The following is a 20,870-nucleotide window of genomic DNA, read 5'->3' as shown; positions in this document are numbered from 1 at the left end:
TTTTACTTTCTGTATCGTGCGGGAATAACTAAAAAGGCCATCAACATGCATTTGCATGTTGCGGGCGCTATTAGCTTCGAGGGGGGGGGGGGTTTGGACGCGCGTTTTTGACGCGCTATTACCCCTTACTGCGCGAAAACACCCATCCAAACATGGGTTAACAGTGCGCTCCGCTGGAGCGCACAGTACTGTATCGGCCTGTAAGTTAACTGAATAGCTATATTTGGCTAACTTAACTACCCACTCCGCGGCTGAATATCGACCTCTAAATGTAGAGCAGCAATATGCTCACATAACAGACATCTTGCCACCCACCATCGGAAGCAGTACATGGAAACACACACATCAGGTGTGTTCTGAGAGTGACTGGCAAACCAATACAGGATTTGGGATGGGCTCACCCCAGTATGCAGCCCGTTCTGTCTCTCTGCCACATGAACGCATGTTACTGGTTAGGTCTCTGAGAAAGGGATGATTTGCAATCACTTGAGAGCTGGAGCATTTCAGATTGTGGGGGTGAGGGTGCTCCACCTAGAAGCAGCCAAGGCATTCCCAGTGTTGTTACCCTCCATGAATATCAAGTTGCTCCCATAGCATTACAGAACATGTCATTACTGAATCAGAAGGGAAGAGCAAAGGGCCGGGCTAAGTGTTCAAGAGTGGGGAAGTTTCTTTTACGCCATCCTGCAGATTCTACACAAGAAATAGAATCTGCCATGTTGTATTCTCTGGGCACAACATTGTATGGCTAAAGATTGGGCTGAAGCAGGGGTAAGGCACTTGCAGAATTATAATCTTGGCAGCAGCACTGAAGCAGAGAGCATGCTGGGATACTGAAGTCCTAACCCTAAGGGGGCTAGTGAAACACCCTCCTCCCTCAATGATTTTTTTTTTTGCTTTTTGGCACAGTAAGTGATGGTGCTTCCCATACCCCATGTGTGGGCCACAGCAGGGTTTCCATAAGCCACAGTCGAAGAATTCCATGCCATGGCCACAACAATTAGTAATATCTGTAAAGTGCTACAAAAATGTAAAAACTCACAGCTTTCATCGGGGGCAGAAGCCCTGGTAAACAAGATCAACATGTGGCAATTCACTGGAAACGCCAGAAATCAGAAACAGAATGGAAATTCTTAAATTCGTTAAGAAGAATAATTACTAATACACATTGGGAGAGTTTCCCCGTCTCTGTGCTAAGCCCACTTTATATTTCCGAGTGCTTGGCAGACTGAGCTGTTCCACCTACGTGGGAGGTTCTTGTGTCCTGTGATAGGATTCCATTTCACACTGTGGTGAAAAGGCTAGCAGGTCGTTCCTTGGTCACCATAGGACTTAGCCCCTTCAAACTCTCCTTCTGTACCTTTCATCTATTTCCTGAATACAGCAGCAAAAGCTACTCCGCACGCTATCTGCGCTAACAGCAGCTTTATCTCTGTCCTAATGCACAATGATCTCATGCTCCAAAAACTCGCTAGCCGGGTCCGGTTTGAGCACCTCCGGGATAACGTCTAATTGGGCGAGAGGCTTCGCAGCACGGCAGGAGAAGAAATTTGGCAGAGTGCACAGGACCAGACTCCCCAACAGTAGGAAACTTCCGGCAACACCAAACGATGCTGAATAGTTTCCTGTCAGGTCCCGCAGCCACCCTGAAAAACAGAGAGAATTCTAACTCAGCAGAATTAAAAGAACCGCATGTGAACGTAACCAGCCTCCACCCCAACCAGTGACAGATCTCATACCCCAACACAGCAAAGTTACTTACCTGCAACACATGTTCTCTGAGGATAGCAGCAGCAGTCCTCACACATGGATGATGTCATGGGATGGACCCCCAAGTGGAGCATTGACACCAAAATTACCAGAGCTTTCTGACATGCTCTAATAAGCAAGTATGGGATATCTCATGTCACAGCATTCATGTAGGGGCCCCCCCCTCAGTTCAAAATATAGTTACAATTTTGGAGAAACCACCAACTTGGGAGAAGCAGAAGGATTTTGTGAGGACTGATATCACACTATCCTCAGAGAACGGAAAATTGGTTCTTACCTGCTAATTTTCATTCCTGTAGTGCCAAGGATCAGTCCAGACTGCTTGGTTATGCCTCCCTTCCAGCAGATGGAGTCAGAGAAAAGCTGAAAAGCACCCAGATAACCTGGTGTGCCACCTGCGATCCTTCAGTATTCTCTGACTCCAGCAGATGAGAGACGGGCATAACCTTTGACTAGATCAACATACTGCAAGTCCATGTGCATCAGAGATCCTTGCCCTACAATACGTTCCTTAATAAGGAACTCTCACAATAGAAGAAAGTCAACTGCCTCAAGGCAGCCCGGGGCGGGATGGTGGACTGGTTTGCTCTTCTTAGAAAAGGAAATTATCAGGTAAGAAGTAATTTCACCTTCCTCTTATAGAAACATAGAAATGACGGCAGAAGAAGACCAAACGGCCCATCCAGTCTGCCCAGCAAGCTTCGCACTTTTTTTTTTTCTCATACTTATCTGTTTCTCTTGGCTCTTAGTAACCATTTGGTTCTATTTCCCTTCCACCCCCACCATTAATGTAGAGAGCAGTGTTGAAGCTGCATCTAAGTGAAATATTTAGCTTAATTAGTTAGGGGTAGTAACCGCCGCAATAAGGAAGCTACACCCATGCTAGTCCTTGCCAGTAGGATGTAGAGTCCAACAGGATAAAGATCATACAAGAGACTAAATGCTCAGTAGAATCTATATGGGTAGAAATCCCATGTGTGTTGGGTAAGAGTACAGTGATAGGAGTATACTACCATCCACCTGGACAAAATGGTCAGACAGATGATGAAATGCTAAGAGAAATCAGGGAAGCTAACCAATTTGGCAGTGCAAGTAACAATGGGAGACTTCAATTACCCTAATATTGATTGGATAAATGTAACATCAGGACATGCTAGAGACAAAGTTCCTGGATGGAATAAACGACTGCTTCATGGAGCAACTGGTTCAGAAACCAAATGAGAGAGGGAGCTATTTTAGATTTAATTCTTAGTGGAACACAGGATTTGGTGAGAGAGGTAATGATGGTAAGGCCACTTGGCAATAGTGATCATAAAATGATCAAATTTAAACTAATTATTTATTTATTTATTTATAATTTTTATATACCGACATTCTTACATTAAAATGCAAATCATACCGGTTTACATAAAACAGAAAAAGCAGGAAAAAATATTTCCATAGTCAAATACAGAGAACATTTATAATAAAATTGTTAACAAAGGCTAATAAAACTAATGACTGGAAGGGGGCCAATATGTAAATATACAGCTCTAACACTAAATTTTCAAAAGGGAAACTTTGATAAAATGAGAAAAATAGTTAGAAAAAAACTGAAAGGTGCAGCTGCAAAGGTTAAAAATGTACAAGAGGCATGGACATTGTTTAAAAATACAGTCTTAGACGCACAGTCCAGATGTATTCCATGTATTAAGAAAGGTGGAAGGAAGGCAAAACAATTACCAGCATGGTTAAAAGATGAGGTGAAAGAGGCTATTTTAGCCAAAAAAAAAATCCATCAAAAATTTGAAGAAGGATCCATCTGAAGAAAATAGGAAAAAGCATAAACATTGTCAAGTTAAGTGTAAAACAATAAGGCAGGCTAAGAAAGAATTTGAAAGGAAGTTGGCCATAGAGGCAAAAACTCATAATAAAAACTTTTAAAAATATATCTGAAGCAAGAAGACTGTGAGGGAGTCTGTTGGACTGTTAGATGACTGAGGAGTTAAAGGGGTTCTTAAGGAAGATTAAGGCCATTGCAGAAAGACTAAATTAATTCTTTGCTTTTGTATTTACTAATAAGAATGTTGGGAGATACTGGTTCCAGAGATGTTTTTCAAGCATGACGAGTCAGATGAACTGAACCAAATCACTGTGAACCTGGAAGATGCAGTAGGTCAGCTTGACAAACTAAAGAGTATCAAATCTCCTGGACCAGATGGTATGCAACCCAGGGTTCTGAAAGAGCTCAAAAAATGAAATTTCAGATCTGTTAGTTAAAATGTATAATCTAATCATTAAAATCATCCATTGTATCTGAAGACTGGAGGGTGGCCAATGTAACCCCAATATTTAAAAAGGGCTCCAGGCGCGATCCGGGAAACTATAGACCAGTGAGCCTGACTTCAGTGCCAGGAAAAATAGTGGAAACTAAAGATCAAAATCACAGAGCAATAGAAAGGCATGGTTTAATGGAACATAGCCAGCATGAATTTACCCAAGAGAAGTCATGCCTCACAAATCTGCTTCATTTTTTTTGAAAGGATTAATAAACATGTGGATAAAGATGTAGTACATTTGGATTTTCAGAAGGTGTTTAACAAAGTCTCTCATGAGAGGCTTCTAAAAAAACTAAAAAAGTCATGGAATAGGAGGCGATGTCCTTTCGTGGATTACAAACTGGTTAAAAGACAGGAAACAGAGAGTGGGATTAAATGGACAATTTTCTCAGTGGAAAAGGGTAAACAGTGGAGTGGCTCAGGGATCTGTACTTGGACTGGTGCTTTTCAATGTATTTATAAATGATCTGGAAAAGAATACGACGAGTGAGGTTATCAAATTTGTAGATGACACAAAATTATTCAGAGTAGTTAAATCATAAGTGGATTGTGATAAATTGCAGGAAGACCTTGTGAAACAGGAAGATTGGGCATCCAAATGGCAGATGAAATGTAATGTGGACAAGTGCAAGGTGCTGCATATAGGGAAAAATAACCCATGCTATAGTTACACAATGTTAGGTTCCATATTAGGAGCTATCATCCAGGAAAAAGATCTAGGCATCATAGTGGAAAATATATTGACATCGTCGGCTCAGTGTGCTACAGCAGTTGAAAAAGCAAACAGAATGTTAGGAATTATTAGGAAGGGAATGGTGAATAAAACAGAAAATGTCATAATGCCTCTGTATCGCTCCATGGTGAGACCGCACCTTGAATACTGTGTACAATTCTGGTCGCCGCATCTCAAAAAAGATATAATTGCGATGGAGAAGATACAGAGAAGGGCTACCAAAATGATAAAGGGAATGGAACAGCTCCCCTGTGAGGAAAGGCTGAAAAGGGTTAGAGCTGTTCAGCTTGAAGAGACAGCTGAGGGAGGATATGATAGAGGTCTTTAAGATCATGAGAGGTCTAGAACGGGTAGATGTGAATCGGTTATTTACTCTTTCGGATAACAGAAGGACTAGGGGGCACTCCATGAAGTTAGCAAGTAGCACATTTAAGACTAATTGGAGAAAATTCTTTTTCACTCAACGCACAATAAAGCTCTGGAATTTGTTGCCAGAGGATGTGGTTAGTGCAGTTAGTGTAGCTGTGTTTAAAAAAGGATTAGATAAGTTCTTGGAGGAGAAGTCCATTAACTGCTATTAATCAAGCTTACTTAGGGAATACCCACTGCTATTAATTGCATCAGTAGCATGGGATCTTCTTAGTGTTTGGGTAATTGCCAGGTTCTTATGGCCTGGTTTGGCCTCTGTTGGAAACAGGATACTGGGCTTGATGGACCCTTGGTCTGACCCAGTATGGCAATTTCTTATGTTCTTATTTTCAAGGTCACTTCCTTGCCTGCAGTTTGTCTAACCGGCTGAGGTACAGGAGGACCCCTGTAAAGGCTCCAACCCGGACCCCGTTTGATGATGTCCCCATGTGTGTAGACTGCATATTCTGCTTGTCCTCAGAGAAATTAATATGTCCAACCTACATCCCAACCAGTGAGAGATTTCTTACTCGGCACAAGAATTGCCTGCCACTAGTAACCAGACACACAATGGGATACGTTGTTAAAGATCTATAGCAGGAAGCAAAAAAACGTAAAGTAAAATTGAAAGATAAGACAGCAAGCTACTCTTCAACACCTGGGCATCAATTTCCTAACTTTATAATCTCTGAATCAATTCATTACAAAAATACCAACAACAAAGTGAAGCACACAGAATGGAAACATCTCTACTCGGAAAGTCTCTCCCCTGAGATTGAGAGCACAGAGAGCAGAAATGTCTCAGCTCTGAGAATCTTTCTCCCAGGATTGAGAAAGCAGAGTATTAATGACACTATGTCATGTATATCTGTATAGCTTTCCTTGAATGACAGATTTAGCAGTGGGTCATTTTTCCTACATAAATATAGTGCACAGACTTTACTGCAGGGATAGTCTGTCTTCAGATATGTAGAACCGAGGTTCAACAAATAAGTTATAGATGATACCTCGGTGGGGGAGGTTTCAGTGTATTCTTGATGTTAATGACATGGTATGTTAAGAACCAAACACAACCATGTCAAGTTGTTGTATATTCTTGATATTTACTAAACAGAATTTAAAGAATAGATGATATCATTTTGTTAGGTTAGTCCAATAAAAAGGTGTCATCTACAACTTGTTTGTTGATCCTTAATTCAACATATCCAAGTGGATTCACAATCCTCTGTCTTTACACAAACTTTCAGGAGTAAAGAGAGCTAAAGAAAACTAATTCTTACCAGACAAAGGGGCTCCAAGAAGACCACCGATGCTCTCTAGCAGCTGCAGCAGACCAAGAGCTCCAAATATGCGTCCAATGCCCACAATGTCTGGCAGCAAGGAGAATACCACAGGAGTCATGGCACCAGCACAAAATCCATAGGCAGTGCTAATTGCCAGCAGTGCAGCATAGCTCTGTCCAAGCGGGACCAAGACCAGGCTCAGACCCGTCAGGGAGGTCCAAAACACCAAGATGTGAAGGATCTGGAACCTGCCCCAGTCTGCCATCCAGCCAGAAAAGATCCGGCCACAGAGGTCAGCTGCAGCTGCCACAGACATTAGGAAGGCTGCCTCGTATTCATCAAAGCCCTCACCTCGGGCATGTGCCACCAGGTGGACATATGGAACAAAATATCCTGTGTTGATTAGGGTGATGGCCAAGACATATCTCATGAAGGGCCAATGGGACAACAAGGACAAGCCAAAGAGGGAGGAACACTTCCCCAGGCAGTTCCTGCCTTGGCTCTGCTCTGCCCCCTCCTTTCCAGAGGCCAGTAGATCCTCCTTCAGGGTCAGTGGCCGGATGAGAGCACCACAGACCATAAGGTTAAAGGTCATGCCAGCCAGAATGATGAGTGCACCACGCCACGCATAGGAGTCCACAAGGTACTGGAAGAGTGGGGAGAAGGCAAACGATGAGAGCCCCACACCAGTGAACGCCAGTCCAGTCGCCAAGCTTCGCCTCTTTTTAAAGTAGCGGGCCACGGAGGCAATAGAAGGGGTGAAAACCATGGCCCAGCCCAATCCTGTAACAAAGCAAAAAAGAGTATGGGTAGGACCCTAACAAGACAGTATTCTGTTGCTGCTTCGCTTGTACACAGCCATTGCTCTCCTGGGGTAACATATAGCAGCAAACACGGTCTGCCTCTCAGTACAATTGGGGAAACATTAGTCTGCACAATTGAACTATGGATGAAAAATAATTTCAAGTAATTCTGAGACTTTAAGATCTGGATTTAAACTTCAGCCGAGAACAGAAAACTCTCTCAAAGTGGCTATGTCAGCTTGGCTGTTAAAATTTTCCAGCCAGGTTTTTGAAAGCCATCATGTTGCAGACTAAAACTTGGCTGCGTACTGTACCTGAGAGAAGTCCAATGCACAGGTAAAGGTGAATCAAGCTGGTGGCAAAAGAGGCAAGAAAAAACCCCAGCCCTGAGACCAATCCTCCAGTTATAACCACAGGGCGGGCACCATAGCGAGTACTGAGAGCGCTGGCCACAGGACCTGTCATAGAGAGACACACATGGCTGTCATTTCAGGAAAGAGCTAAACCAAATAATCCAGTCACTACCAGAATGAAGCACTCTAGGGGAGGAGTTCACAGCTCCTGTAGTCCCAGCAGGAGGCACTGTAGGAGATGATGCGGGAGTACTGATTCTGGGGGAGGTGATCTCCTATAGTCTCAACCTTACTCAGCAGTAATTATGTTAGGATTTTTTAGTATGAGCACTAGGCACATTTTGTTATATTTTTTAGTTTTTTCATAACTGAAATTTTAAATTTTCTTTTAATATACAAGTTCATGAAGTTATTTGTATGTATATTACTGTAAACCATCAAGAGTTGGTGATTGAGAGGGATAAGTCTTTTCAATAAATGGCAGGAGGCACTATAGGGAATGGTGCAGCTCGCAGTTCTTCCACACCTAGCAGGAGACGCTGTAGAGAATGGTGCAGGAGCACAGACTATAGGGGGCACTCACAGCTCCTGCAAGCCCAGCCTCTCACAGCAGAATGCACTGTAGGGAACTATGCAAGATCGCTGGCTTGTGATCTCACAGCTTCACCCGGCCTCTCTCACATCACTGCGGGAGGTACTGGTGGAGAGACAGTTTACTATCGTCATGCTTCAGCAGCCTGCAACACTCTCCCCAAGCAATTACTGGCTGACTGAGCACATTCCTGGCAAAATGCAATGGACTGTTTATTTTAAATTCCTGATTGTAATCAACCTATCTTTAGCAACGTGAGCCTCACTCAGCTCCATGCCAGCAAAACTCTCACATAGCAGCAGCTCATGTGGTCTGTAATAGACAGGCAGAAGGAACAACCAGGGAAGGAGAGTTCAGCCAGTTTAGCAGACTGCAAAGGTCAGCTTTCTAGCACATGGCTTCCTTCTTCAGTAGTGTAGTAGGCTGATGAGACAAGCTGTTGCATTACAAATTCTTAGAGTAAGATGGCCAAGAAAAGCTGCTCTGATGCCTGAAGAGTGACAGAGGCAAACTCATTCCTGTACCCTAAACGGTGCAGAGGGCGGTACTCTGTCATCTTATTACTGTTGATGCGCACCTCTGTGGCTGCATCCTGCACACACGTTCTTTGGCTTTCACAGTCAAATGCTGGAGTGACAGATGACAAACACCTGCATTTTCAGGAATCGCCATTTGTGCACCCCCCTCCCCCTTTCTTCCCACAATCATAAGAAATTAATAGGTAACCCCTGGGTTTGTGTAAGTGTGTATGGAGCTCAATCAATCCTGAAGTTTAAAGAAAAAAACCTTCCAAGTGCCAAAAGATAGAGATCAATATTGAAAGCATCTGTGAGGGTAGCTTTTCGAGATACATATGCCAAAAAAAAAATTATATAAGTTTTCCCCCACCGACCATTTAAATTGGGGGGTGGCTAACTCCAGTCCTGGAGAGCCACCATCAGGCCAGGTTTTCAGAATGTCCACAATAAATACAATAGAGGCAGTGCATGCAAATCTCTCTCATTTATTCTGAATATCCTGAAAACCTGGCCTGTTCATGGCTTTCATGGCCCTGAGTTGGCCACCCCCACATAAATTTTGTGCACACAAAATTCATTCAGACAAAAAGAAGCATCAATGGAGGCAATGGGGGCGGAGCTAAAAAAAACTTTAGCCCATGGGTGCACATATTGAGCACTTGCCAGCTAAAGCACCCTGAGTCTGGTCAGGAAGATCACAGCCCTAACTATCTGAGTTTATTTAGCAGGAGGCTCGTACATGTAAGCTCTGCTGAATATCTGGGAAACGCTATGCACCTAACTTTCCTTGGATACTTTTGCTGCCCACCAGCTCTCAATGTTGACCTCATAACTTCTTGTTCTAATTCATTAGTTCTCAAACCTTGGTAGGTCGAGCCTTATCCAACCCTCTCCTGGATGAAAAGAGTGTGGTTGCTGTGTGATCCCACTCGAATGCACAGAAATAAAAAGCCTAAAGTGATATCCCTTTGTTGGACTAAATACATTCATTGACTAACATGCAAGAGCTTATACTCTCTTCCTGAGGTCAAAACGGCGCGTGTCAACTCCCAAAAGCTAGCCAATGAATGTATGTTGAACTTTATTTCCACCCAATTTATTCAGTCAACCCTCTACCACTTAAAATCTCCCTCCTCCTTTCTTCCTGGTTAGTATCCCCTATTACTTTTCTTGTAATGCTAATCTCCTTCTTCCCACCCCTTCCCCCTTTTTCTCATCCCCCACTGCCTGCTCCACTCCTCCATCTCTCTCACCTTCATTACTCCACCTCTCCCTAGTCACTTGAGCTACGCTGCTGTGATACCCATACTCGGGCTGATGCAATAAGCTACGCACAGCTTTACTTGCGGTTGGGCGCACCAGAATAGTGTCCAAAACGCATGCCCTAAGAAACGTGTACTGGACTGTGCCCAACGCATGCTAATTCCATGTAGATGAGGACATTAGCTATTCCTGCCTGATGCAGGAAAGTGCACCCAACTCACATTTTGTTTAACATGGGGAATTTAACTCTAGTTCCGGAGGTGGAGTAAAGTTAACTCACAGACAAAGGCTCATGAGAAACACGTGTCCTCCTCCTTAGTATCATCCTGACCTTTGAATTTACTGCTTGCGGTGGAGAAAAATATATGTATAATAATTTGATCAAAAAGAAGCACATTTTTCTTATGACTGCATAATTTGGACCCCTGTAGCAATGGGCCCTGATAATAAACTTTGGCACTGAAATCAGCACCTCAGCAAAAAAAAAAAATCAAGCGCAATCAAAACAAACGCTCATTTTTGAGCGCCTGTTATAATTGTGGGCATCCAATGCAATAAACTCCTCTGAGTGCCAGAAAAGCACAATTCTCCCTTAGTGTGCCTTTTTTTATGCTGGCCTGATTTCCCTCTCATTTAAATACTGCATCAGGAGCACAGGGGAAGAGGCTGCGCACTTGTTAGGTAAAATGGGCTCTCATTATGAGCATCTGTTTTGAACACACATCTTATTGCATTGGCCTATTTATGTGCTAACCATATCATGAATAAGAGACAGTGGTGGTTGATTATATTACAAACACCCCAGCCAGAAGCATGCATAGCATTCAACCCACTACTCACTGGCAAACTGCTGCACTGCGATGCCGATGGATGTAATCCAGGAGACGCGGCCAGAGAGCTCATCAAAATACCGCACAAACTCCACGAAGAAGACTCCGAAGGACCGGATCACCCCGAAAACCAGCGCAGTCTGGAAGAAGGCTGCCAACACCACCATCCAGCCCCAGCCTCCATCGGGAGGCTCCGGATACACCAAGGAAGCCATGCTTTACAGACAGCTCCCTGGACAGAGGCTAAATTTAAGGGTGACTGTAAACTGAAAGATGAGAGAAAAGGTTGTCAGTTCAGGGATAATGAGGATTTTCAAAGCTTCTTTCTCCTCTGATTTTCAGGCAGATGTTTCAGAAAACATTACAGTACAGTGAGCAAGAACTCCACGGGGATTAGCAACCAACAGCTTCCATGGGAACAGAGATCAGAGACAGCAAGACACAGTCATCTGGTTATCCATATCAGCTGCTCCCTGACTGCTTTACAGAGAATGCAGGCCACCGCTATGTCAGGCTGATGGATTTCCCTGTAATTGCAGAGTTCCAGGAACCCTGTGCTCTGGATACTGCTGAGATACCTCTGATCCACAGCTGTTTTTTTCCCCCAGGCACCACCTTCCCGGGACTGAGCAACTGGAATGGCAGACTGTAGCTTCCTCTGCAAGCAGTGGAAAGGAGATAGCGTCCGTGGCTGCCTGTTGGTTCAGCATGATGTTCCCACATGCTCTGTAATGATATGCTTTCTTCTCTAACATGATCTTCCCTTTCTAGGAAATGCTGCCATGAGAAGCATTAGTGGGAGTAGAAAGCATTTGTAAAACAGGTTTTTTTTTTTCAAAAGAAATAACCAAGATGACAAGCATTTCAACAAGTACTGAACAGGAACATAAAGCCTCTCATTGGTGGAAGAGCAAGAGGTGTATTCACCTGGGGAAAATGCAAGCTGAAATCTCGGTATTGTTCCAATTTTAGTTTATGTGCTGCTGAATGTAATGGCTTTATCACCACAGGAAGCCTTCACCTAGAAATTGTTCAGAAGTGGTGCAATCTGCACCAAATAGCTGATAACAACAGAGTAGTTAACCTGAGGAACCAAAAGTTCCATCCCAACAGTAGATGATTAACAAGCAGTTTAACCTATAGTAATGGATAACAGGAGCCTCCTTGCCTGGAAGTAAATAATTCATTGAGGGAGGTGGATCAAGCAGGGAAGGAGCGGAAGAAGAACTAAGGCAGCTGTCACTGACAGAAACGAAAACTCCTACAAATAAACGACAGATGATGCAAAGGGAAATTAGAGACCTCGTTTACCTCCAAGTGACTGATAGGCTGTGTCACCGGGGGACAGATAATACCCATTCCACCTACTACTACTATTGAATATTTACAGCGCTACAAGATGTACACAGAGCTGGTCATACACACACAAGATAGTGTCCCTGCTCCATGGAGCTTACAGTTTAGTAGAAAGACAGATAAGAGGTGGAAAATAGAAACAGTGGACTTAACATTTGGAATGCTTTACTGTGGACAAAGACTGGCAAAGGCTAGCAGTGGACAGAGAAAAGTGTTCTGGAGTGACTCAGAAGCAAAGAAGAGAAAATATGGGGATTTCGTTTTCTTACAGGAATCACTATGTCTAATTATCTACCTTCAAAGGTTAAAGAAGAATAGAGCAAGTGGGGCAAGTAGGACTCTTAAGTGAGAAAATGTAATACCTGAAAGGCTGTATCTAGCACCATCCCATCCCATTAAACAGAAAGTTAAATATTTTGAGAAAATAGTAACTCAGAAACCTAAAATTGCTTCCTTTTTAATCCAACTGACGATGAATTACCAGCGAATAGAAAGGATGGAGAGGAAATGGCTGGGAAGGCAGACCATGTTGAGATTGGGAACAGTGGAGTTGGAGCTCGGAAGGGCCCGCAGGGGAGGAGAGAGCGGGAGAAGGAAAAGCAGTGGAGTGACAGGAAATCAATGCGGAAGAAAGGAGACCAGTGGAAAGGCATCCTGCCTCCTTTGAGCTTCTCAGACCCGACGGCAGAGCCACCTTAAACGAGCAAAGGTTCCCTGCTGGCTAGAAACAGCGTTGCTTACCTATAACTGCTTTTCTCCGTGGACAGCAGGATTAACAATTATAGCCGCGCGACTGTTTATCCTGCTTGGCCATGGAGAAAAGCAAGCAGTAGGGTAAGGAGACAGGCAGCCAAGTGGGCCAGGTTTGTTTTTAAAAGACACTTAATTACCCCCACTAATTGAACATAACATACCTGCAAAACAGAAGTCCATCAAGTTATCAGGCAGCCGAATCACAGCACCATTAAATAGCCAAGAATCGATTTCCTCTTTACTTAAAAGCTGAAGCTCCGCGGTCATCGGAGGCTTCATTGTGCATATATTAGTTGATGACCTCTAAGAATTACCCCAGCCTCCATAAATACATAGCTAACGTTAAGGTTTATTTCTGACAGGCACCATTAATAACCCCATCAACTGAAGGAAGGCATGGGGGAGGAGCTACAGGCAAGAAAACACACCTGGAAAACACCTGCAGATGACATCACCCTGGGGACGGATGCCCCGCCCACTCGCAAGTCATCGACGGGTACCTGGGGATCGATGATGCCCCGCCCACTTGCAGGTGACTGACAGGATGCGTTTCCCGTTCCTCACGCGCTCGCCTAAAGCCCACCAGAAACCGTTATTTCAACCAACGTATCCGCGTCAACCTCCCAACCCGGTTCTGCCCAATTGTCGCCGTCATGTATTTTCCCTTCTCCTCCGGCAGTCCACGACAATACTTAGTATACATAAATAAATCACATTATAATAAAATAAAAATAATAATAAGAAAAAAAAAAAAACCCCCGTCCTCTCGCACGCGCCAATGAATGAACGAGAAAAGCAAGCGGGAGGAGGGACGGGCGCGTGCCCGTTCACGTGAAACCCGGCTCTTGCGGAAAGGAGGGCGGAGCTCGCAGGGCTCTTCCAATCACAAGGGAGGTTTCTTCCCCATTTGCCGGGCTAGCCTCTTCCTTAGTGACGCCACGCTACGCTTCGCAACATCATCACGTGATCGCAGAAACTTATTCTGATAGGTACAGTGCTGAGTCAGGGCTTTGGGTTCAGCTACGTTTTAGGCATAGGAGGGAAGCAACCGCTTAGGGCGCCAAATATCCAGGCCAAAGAGGAGTCTGCTTCGGGACCGCCTCGGCACGCTGGCCCAAACCTTAAAAAGCCTGGATAATTTTTACAAGAAGAATTAATTAATGACTTGACGGGGTTTCCATTTATTTTTCTCTGTAAAGCCTTTATCTGAAGCCTCCGTTGGAGTTCTCTCGGGTTGTTTTATGTAACACTTTGCTTCTTTTTACCTTGGGTTTTTTTTTCATGCAAATTCAAATACACGCCCAGAAAATCTTGAAGAGAAAAATGTATATTTTGTATGCAATAAGCAAAAAAAGCAGAAATTTAAAAAAAACATAAATAAATAATGCCCCATGAAATACTCTAGCAAGCCCCTCCAATACAAAGTAGCAGGGAGATAAGATTTAATGAGCAAAAACAGAAAGCAAAAAATGTGAGCTTTCTTTATTTTTAAATTAACACCTCCATGCATTAGTGCAATGGGTTGCATTTGGTCCCAAAAAAACAAAGCGGAAGCCGATCCAAGGTGGCTAGCAGCAATGAACACGAAGAGATGGATCGGGGAAAAAGGACTTTTATTGAATCTTGCCCGACTCTGGCCGAGTTTCGCTCTTCTAGGAGCTGCCTCAGGGGCTTAACAGCCACATCTGTTGGCTCTTCCACGAGCACACTATTTGAACTGAAAGGTATTGAAAATTCGATCAACTCATACACTGAAGCTATGAATGAGAAGTCTATTCATTGGTTGAAACCATACTATTGTAGTGATTGTTTCAGACACCAGTATGTGTACACATACTTCAGTGTATGAGTTGATCAAATTTTCAATACCTTTCAGTTCAAATAAGAAGGTATGTGCCAAACAAAGAAAGTTTACTGAAAAAAATTGGCAAAAGTCTCAAACAATACAAAATTCCAAAGCCCATCCAATACAGAGAAAAGTTTCAAAAACTCAGTCTAAAACAATGCAGAAAGGCAGAAACAGCTTAACGTTAGGTTAAAAAAAAAATTCCACTTAGATACAGTTCTTAGTCTGTGTAAGTCCCAACCGTGCCAAAGCAGTCTCCCAATGAGCTTGGCACTTCTGAGGGAAAAGTATAAATTCCTTGAAATTCCTCTCGGTACTCAGACAGCAGGATGGCCCCAGACAAATCTCACTTCTAGTGGCTGGAAGTCAGTCCCCAGGTCCGCTCCTCGTCTTTCAGAAGAGTTCTTCCTCTTTCACACATTGCTTCTGGTCCTTCCAAGACAGGAATGCCACCCTATGATATCAGGCTCCCAGAAAAACAACCAAGAAATATGCTCTTCAATTCCTATCGGCAAAATCCTCAGGCGCTCCTGAACTAAGACTTCCCGAGAAGACTCCTTAACAACTGCCAGACTTCTCAGACTCCTTAAGACCCCCAACCCCCAGTGTCCATATATACCCTTCCGCAAATCCATCTTTCAAGTGAGGAACCTCCTTTCAATTGCCCCTAAATTCATACCTCCTGAACTCCCTCTGCTAGAAACTTCCCACTTCTAAAATACAGCTCTAAACAGTGAAGCCTGAAGGTGTTTACACTATTGAGCCCCTCGTCTCACCCCAGATTGTTTTCAGTCATAGCAGGGCCCCCTTCCCAATGCACGGTGGCTGGGTCTTTGTGGCTAACCAGCTAACCACAAGGCCTACTTCCATTGCCCCCTCACTTCAAGGAAGCCATGCATCGTCATTGTTGCTACACCGGGCAGGAATCCCCACACGTACACAACATTACAGCAACGCAGAAGGTGAAGTCAGACCTCCCCCCCCCAAAAAAAACCCAATTATATTTCCAAAGTTTTATGGAAACACTGCCGTGTAAGAAGCCATTTTGTTTTGCTATTAGGACGGTTGCTGATGACATACGTTGAGCCTTGGTTCCCCAGAAACCCACAGAAATACTACCATTTTGCTTTAAATTATTGGGTTCGAGGCCTCCTTTTGATCTGCAGGTGTGCAGCACAGCCACACAACAGCCAAAGAGCCAAACCCTGCGCGGTTCTGCTGAGCTGTGGCACTATGTCATTGGCAGCATCTAGCCAGCCAAAATGGCTCCCTCATGCCAGATGGATTGCCAGCATTATGACTGAATGATAAGAGGTCGTTTCCATACCATTTGTACACATATAACACTTTTTTTTTCAGTCAATATTAAAAATGCGTTTCTTAAAAATACAGGGCAAGCACGAGCTTAGCAGGAGTGGGGCACAGGGGGAAGTCTGGAACGAAAATTATCTGTGATACAGCCATGGGATGTAGGGGAGCAGCAAGCAGTGTTGCTTCTCCAGCGGGTCAGAGATTCAGGATTCCCCGGCCTCTTCCTCCCTCCCTCCCCGCCTGCTCCCCAAAACAGGATGCAGGTGGTGGGAGGTAGTGCCTTTCCGGAGTCCTTTCCGGCCTCTGGAGCCTGGCAAACGGCAGCAGGATGGGATGAGTCAGAAAAGTTTGCAAGCTTTTTTTGTTTTGTTTTCCAGCACGTTTACTGGGATGTTGGACGAGGGGGAGGAGGAGCATCTTTGAAGGGAAAATACACCTTGGCCCAGTTCTCGGAAGCACATATTTGGTCATTCCTGGTTTTGTTTGCCAATGAGCTAATGGCCCCAGTATATTTTGGGACACATGGTCTCTGCTTGCTTTTTTTTTCACAGAATATATAGGAGAGCCCCCCAGGATGATATATATCAGAGAGCCCCCCAGGATGAGCCCAAGGTCCAAATCTGCAGCAATGACAGTATTCAGACAAAATGGCTAAGGCAGAATTTTTATTAAAAAAAAAAAAATATCCTGTGTGCCCGCCCTTCCGCTGCCCCAGCCCTCTCCTCCAAAGGCCAGATCTTGCAAGGCAAGAGATGAGGGGAGGGAAGTCGTCTTGCCCCTTCTGCCTGACCTGGAAAGGAGTGACATCAGAGCCAACGTGGACCTATTGCATCTGGGGCGTGTGTGTGAGGTCATTAGCACCTCTCTTGCTAGCCTGGCTGCTCCCCAGCATGCGGAGGGTGACAGCCATGAGTGCCCTTGGGTTTGGGGGAAGTATGTTGGAGGACAAGAGCGCTCCTTGCCTTGGGAGAATGCGCACACAGATCTTATTTTCTGGCGTGCCCACTCATGGATTTTCCTTCCATGGGAAGCCAGCAGCTTGCTGTCTCACTTGGGCCTGGTGTGTGTGTGTGTAGTAAGGAGGAAGTATGTAGAGACCCGGCCCACCACTCTGTGGTCGCAGCTCCGGGATGAGCGGGAGGAAGGCGAAGGCAGAGGTGTTTCGTGATGGGTGGCGGTCACCAGAGGGGAGGACAGGATGATGTGTATCCTTTGAGGTCCAGCCTCAAAGGCTTTGTCCAGATAACCTTTTAAGTTACCCAGACAAAAAACCGAGGATGTGAAATCCCTCCCCCCCCCTGCCACCAAGTCCCTGGTAAACTTTTGTCTGGGCAACTTTTTGCATGGACAAAATTTTGCCAAATAACAAGAGGCGGTGATGGGGGGGGGGGGGGGGGGGGGGTAGAGGAGCCACGGATATATTTGAGCCAGTGAGGTCGGATATTCAGTGCTGGGCAAATAACATTAGCTGGGGCTAAGTCTGGTCAGAAAAATATTTGCCCAAAAGCTACACCGGGCACCTTCTGCTCGGAACACGCAGCGGAACGCTTACCTGGGAATGATCCTGCTGGGGCAGAACACACCTGGGGCAACTTTGCCACTCAGCCGTCCGCTGAACGTCAACCTCTTTGTGTAACCGTGCGCCCCGAGGTGCGTGTGGGGGTGTGTGTAGGGTTTCCCTGGCACTCGTGTGAGTGTTTGTGTCCCGGTGCTTACTCATTCTCAGGTGCCTAATGTTTGCGCTTCCAAGTCATGCAAAACCTTTCCTCGGGCTCTCCCCAGCTCTTGGTCTCTCTGTGGGACATGCGATGTCCTCTGAATGTTGTACTCCCAAACCTCCCCCCCCCCCCTTTTCAGTTATCCCTGGAAACAGAGCCCCTCACTGGTTTTCGTAATTCCTTCTATTATCCTTCCCCTGCATCTATTCCCTCCTTTTGGGGCAGGCGGACAGCCCTCTCCATGCCTCTCTCCCCCCCCCCCCCCCCCCCCCCCCCGCTGCTGCCTGTAGATGCATAGAAGAGAAAGTCCCTTCTCCATGGAGCTTACAATCTCGTCCAGATCCACAGGCAAGGCAGATAATAAGGGGAGAATGTGGGAAACGGGAGCAGAGCAACATTTGAGAGCTGCGGAGTTTAAGGCTTCACACTCTGCCTTCTTCCTGTGGGGGGGGATCTGTCAGGAAATGATATCACCCACAGTCCAGGGACAACACCAGGCGTGGGCCGCCGCAGGATGCAGGTGCGACCCGGAAACGTAGGGGAAACCCAGGGAGCCCTCCACCCCCCACCCCCCTTACCTCATAAAAGGAGAATGAAGTGGACAAACTGGGAGAGGAAATCAAGGAAGGGAGTGGCAGGCTTTGGTTTTATTGCACGAGAAATAATCATGAAAAAAAAACAATGAATAGGACCCCCAACAGCTTCCAGAACTGCTGAGAGCTGGGAAGGACGCAGAAACGTAGGGCGTACTCCCCTCCTGCCGTGGTACGGCGGATCCTACCTGATCTCTGGCGTCACCTTCCGGGGCTGGTGACCGAACAGGGAAAAGGCCTCGATTTTCTCATAAAGACCCTGGCATTTGTAGGATCAGCGAAGGATCTGGTGGGCCTAATTTAGCCCCCCAGGCCAACATTCAGAAAAGCAATTGATGGACGACGCATCCAGCTAAAGTTAGCCGGATGCACTGTCAGGGATATTCAGACTATCGGAGTTCCTTGGCTACGTTAATTCCACCCTGGAATGCCCCCCAAATGCCTCTGATTTATCTGAATACATTTTATTCAGTTAATGACTTAGCCGGATAAGATTTACCCGCTTAAAGGGGCCGGATATTCCTACACCTTTGAAAACGGACCTCCCCGTCTTTAGAGGACAGAACTGCAGGCGCCACTCAATAGTGCAGCGTTTATGCGACTAACATGATGGGGATAGAGAGAATTCGAATGAACTGATGTTTTAAAAGAAAACTCGGGCCAATACAATCATTTCCAAATAAAGATTTACTTAAAATGCTAATTACGATAGCTGGAATTTCAAATGACGGCGGGACCTTCTCAGATTAAGAACCATTAATTCTCCCTTTCTTAAAGGGGGAGGGGGAGATCTGTATTAATGGTTTCGAATTGCATAACAGATATCTATAATAATAATAATGTTTTTTTTAAATGAATAACTTTGTGAGTGGTTATTTTTCTCGGCCAAGAGGGACAAGCGAAAACCTAACAGATCTTAAAAATCATCCAAAAGGATCTACAGCAAACTATAGCTGTGGGCCTTACTCGGCGGCAGATCATCTGGTGGAGGGGACACGATCGCCTGGAGGTGTCAGAGGTTCTTGTGGGGCAGCGGGAGATTCTCCGATCCATCCCCATGCTCAGGGGATTTCCTCTGCGGAATGAGGCCACCTGCCCAGCTACATAACTAGAGCCTCCTTTTGAGGATCCGAGGAGAGGCTACCCCGCATTCGCCCTGCAGCTTCCCCCTATCTCAGATGCAAATAACGCAGGCCTTGGAAGCAGGGGTGGGCAGTGCGAGAAAAATATTTCTACGTGGTACCAGGAGGAGAGTTACCGGAGAGGGCGATTATCCAGGGAGAGGAGAGCTCGAGGACCCTCCCAGGGCTAAGGGTTAGATTTAGGGGTTGTACAATCACTGGGGTCAGCGCTCAACGACCACTAGGGAGTTTATGGGGGGGGGGGGGGATGGAGAATCAGGATCACATTCTCCCTCTCTGCCTTCTCCTGCATCCCTAACTCCCAGATGCCCTTCACCTCCCGGGGCCTGGCGAGCGATCTTGTGAAGAGTGTGCGAGCGTGCGGGCACGGGGGCGTGAGTTCACTTTTAGTCTGCAAATGAGGCCCTGCACAGAGAGAGAGAGAGAGAGAGAGAGATTCATTGCCCGCTGAAGGGGCTGTGACTCGCTCTCTGTGCCAGAGCAAAAGGTTTTTATATGAGGCTTTGAGAAAGGTTTGTCCCCACTGAATTGGATCAGAGAGAGCAATTTTCAGATTTGGCACCGGGACAAAGCCCACGACTGCTTTTACCCCGTGGACTTTGCACCGGTTTTGAAAGAGGAAGCACGCGTGCGGTTTTATCACTTAGATACCGGCCGTGGGCACAGAATACCTGCAGATGGCGCCGGCTTCTGGCGCCGGGTACTTTTTTTTTTTTTTCCCGCTGGAAATCACAGGTAGAGATTGGAAAAACGCAATCTACCTGCACTATTATCCCCCCCCCCAACCTATTTGCAAAGAACTGAAGGGGAAAGCCAGGGCTCAAATGGGAGGGGGCTAAGGCATTGTGCCAGGCTGTAAATTGGGCACCAACTGGGTGGGCCTTACTATTCACATTCTGGCCCCACTTATTCCTACACTGGCCACCGCCAAACTCCCTGGGCAGAGCTCACTGCCAGAACCCAAAAGGAAAGGTGCCCCGATCCTCCCCCCCTGACACTTATCTGGATAATAACTCGGAGGGTTTCCATTTGGAAAGGCAGCGTAATGAGGTTACAGACCCAGCCTCGGTGCCATACCAGGTGTTCAGACGTTAATTACAACCTCGGAGTCTGCTGACAGTGCCTTTCTAAAAATACTGCAAGTTTGTGTTTCCCAGCACTTTGGTTTGGCTTTCATAGAAGTGAACGGGCTGTTAAGGAGTGTCCTGGGGAGGAAGGAGAGGGTCACTGCTTTCAGGGGATCCCCCCCCCCATGTAATCCTTCTTAACCTACAGAACAC

General features: G+C 45.7%; 1 protein-coding gene across 1 annotated transcript; it reads right to left on the bottom strand.

Annotated features, from left to right (window-relative positions):
- Positions 1 to 23: 23 nt before the first annotated feature.
- LOC115078103 (monocarboxylate transporter 13-like) lies at positions 24 to 13,400 on the bottom strand. The gene is made up of 5 exons (XM_029580747.1): positions 13,142 to 13,400; positions 10,882 to 11,137; positions 7,630 to 7,773; positions 6,510 to 7,295; positions 24 to 1,646 (listed from the first exon to the last, which is right to left on the bottom strand). The coding sequence occupies exons 2-5, from the start codon at positions 11,084 to 11,086 to the stop codon at positions 1,438 to 1,440; spliced, it is 1,344 nt and encodes a 447-aa protein (XP_029436607.1). The 5' UTR covers positions 11,087 to 11,137; positions 13,142 to 13,400; the 3' UTR covers positions 24 to 1,437.
- Between the last annotated feature and the right edge of the window lie 7,470 nt (positions 13,401 to 20,870).

The sequence above is a fragment of the Rhinatrema bivittatum genome, chromosome 16, assembly GCF_901001135.1.
Source record: "Rhinatrema bivittatum chromosome 16, aRhiBiv1.1, whole genome shotgun sequence".
In the NCBI taxonomy this organism is placed as follows: Eukaryota; Metazoa; Chordata; class Amphibia; order Gymnophiona; family Rhinatrematidae; genus Rhinatrema; species Rhinatrema bivittatum.
This window is presented reverse-complemented; position numbering and strand designations above follow the sequence as displayed.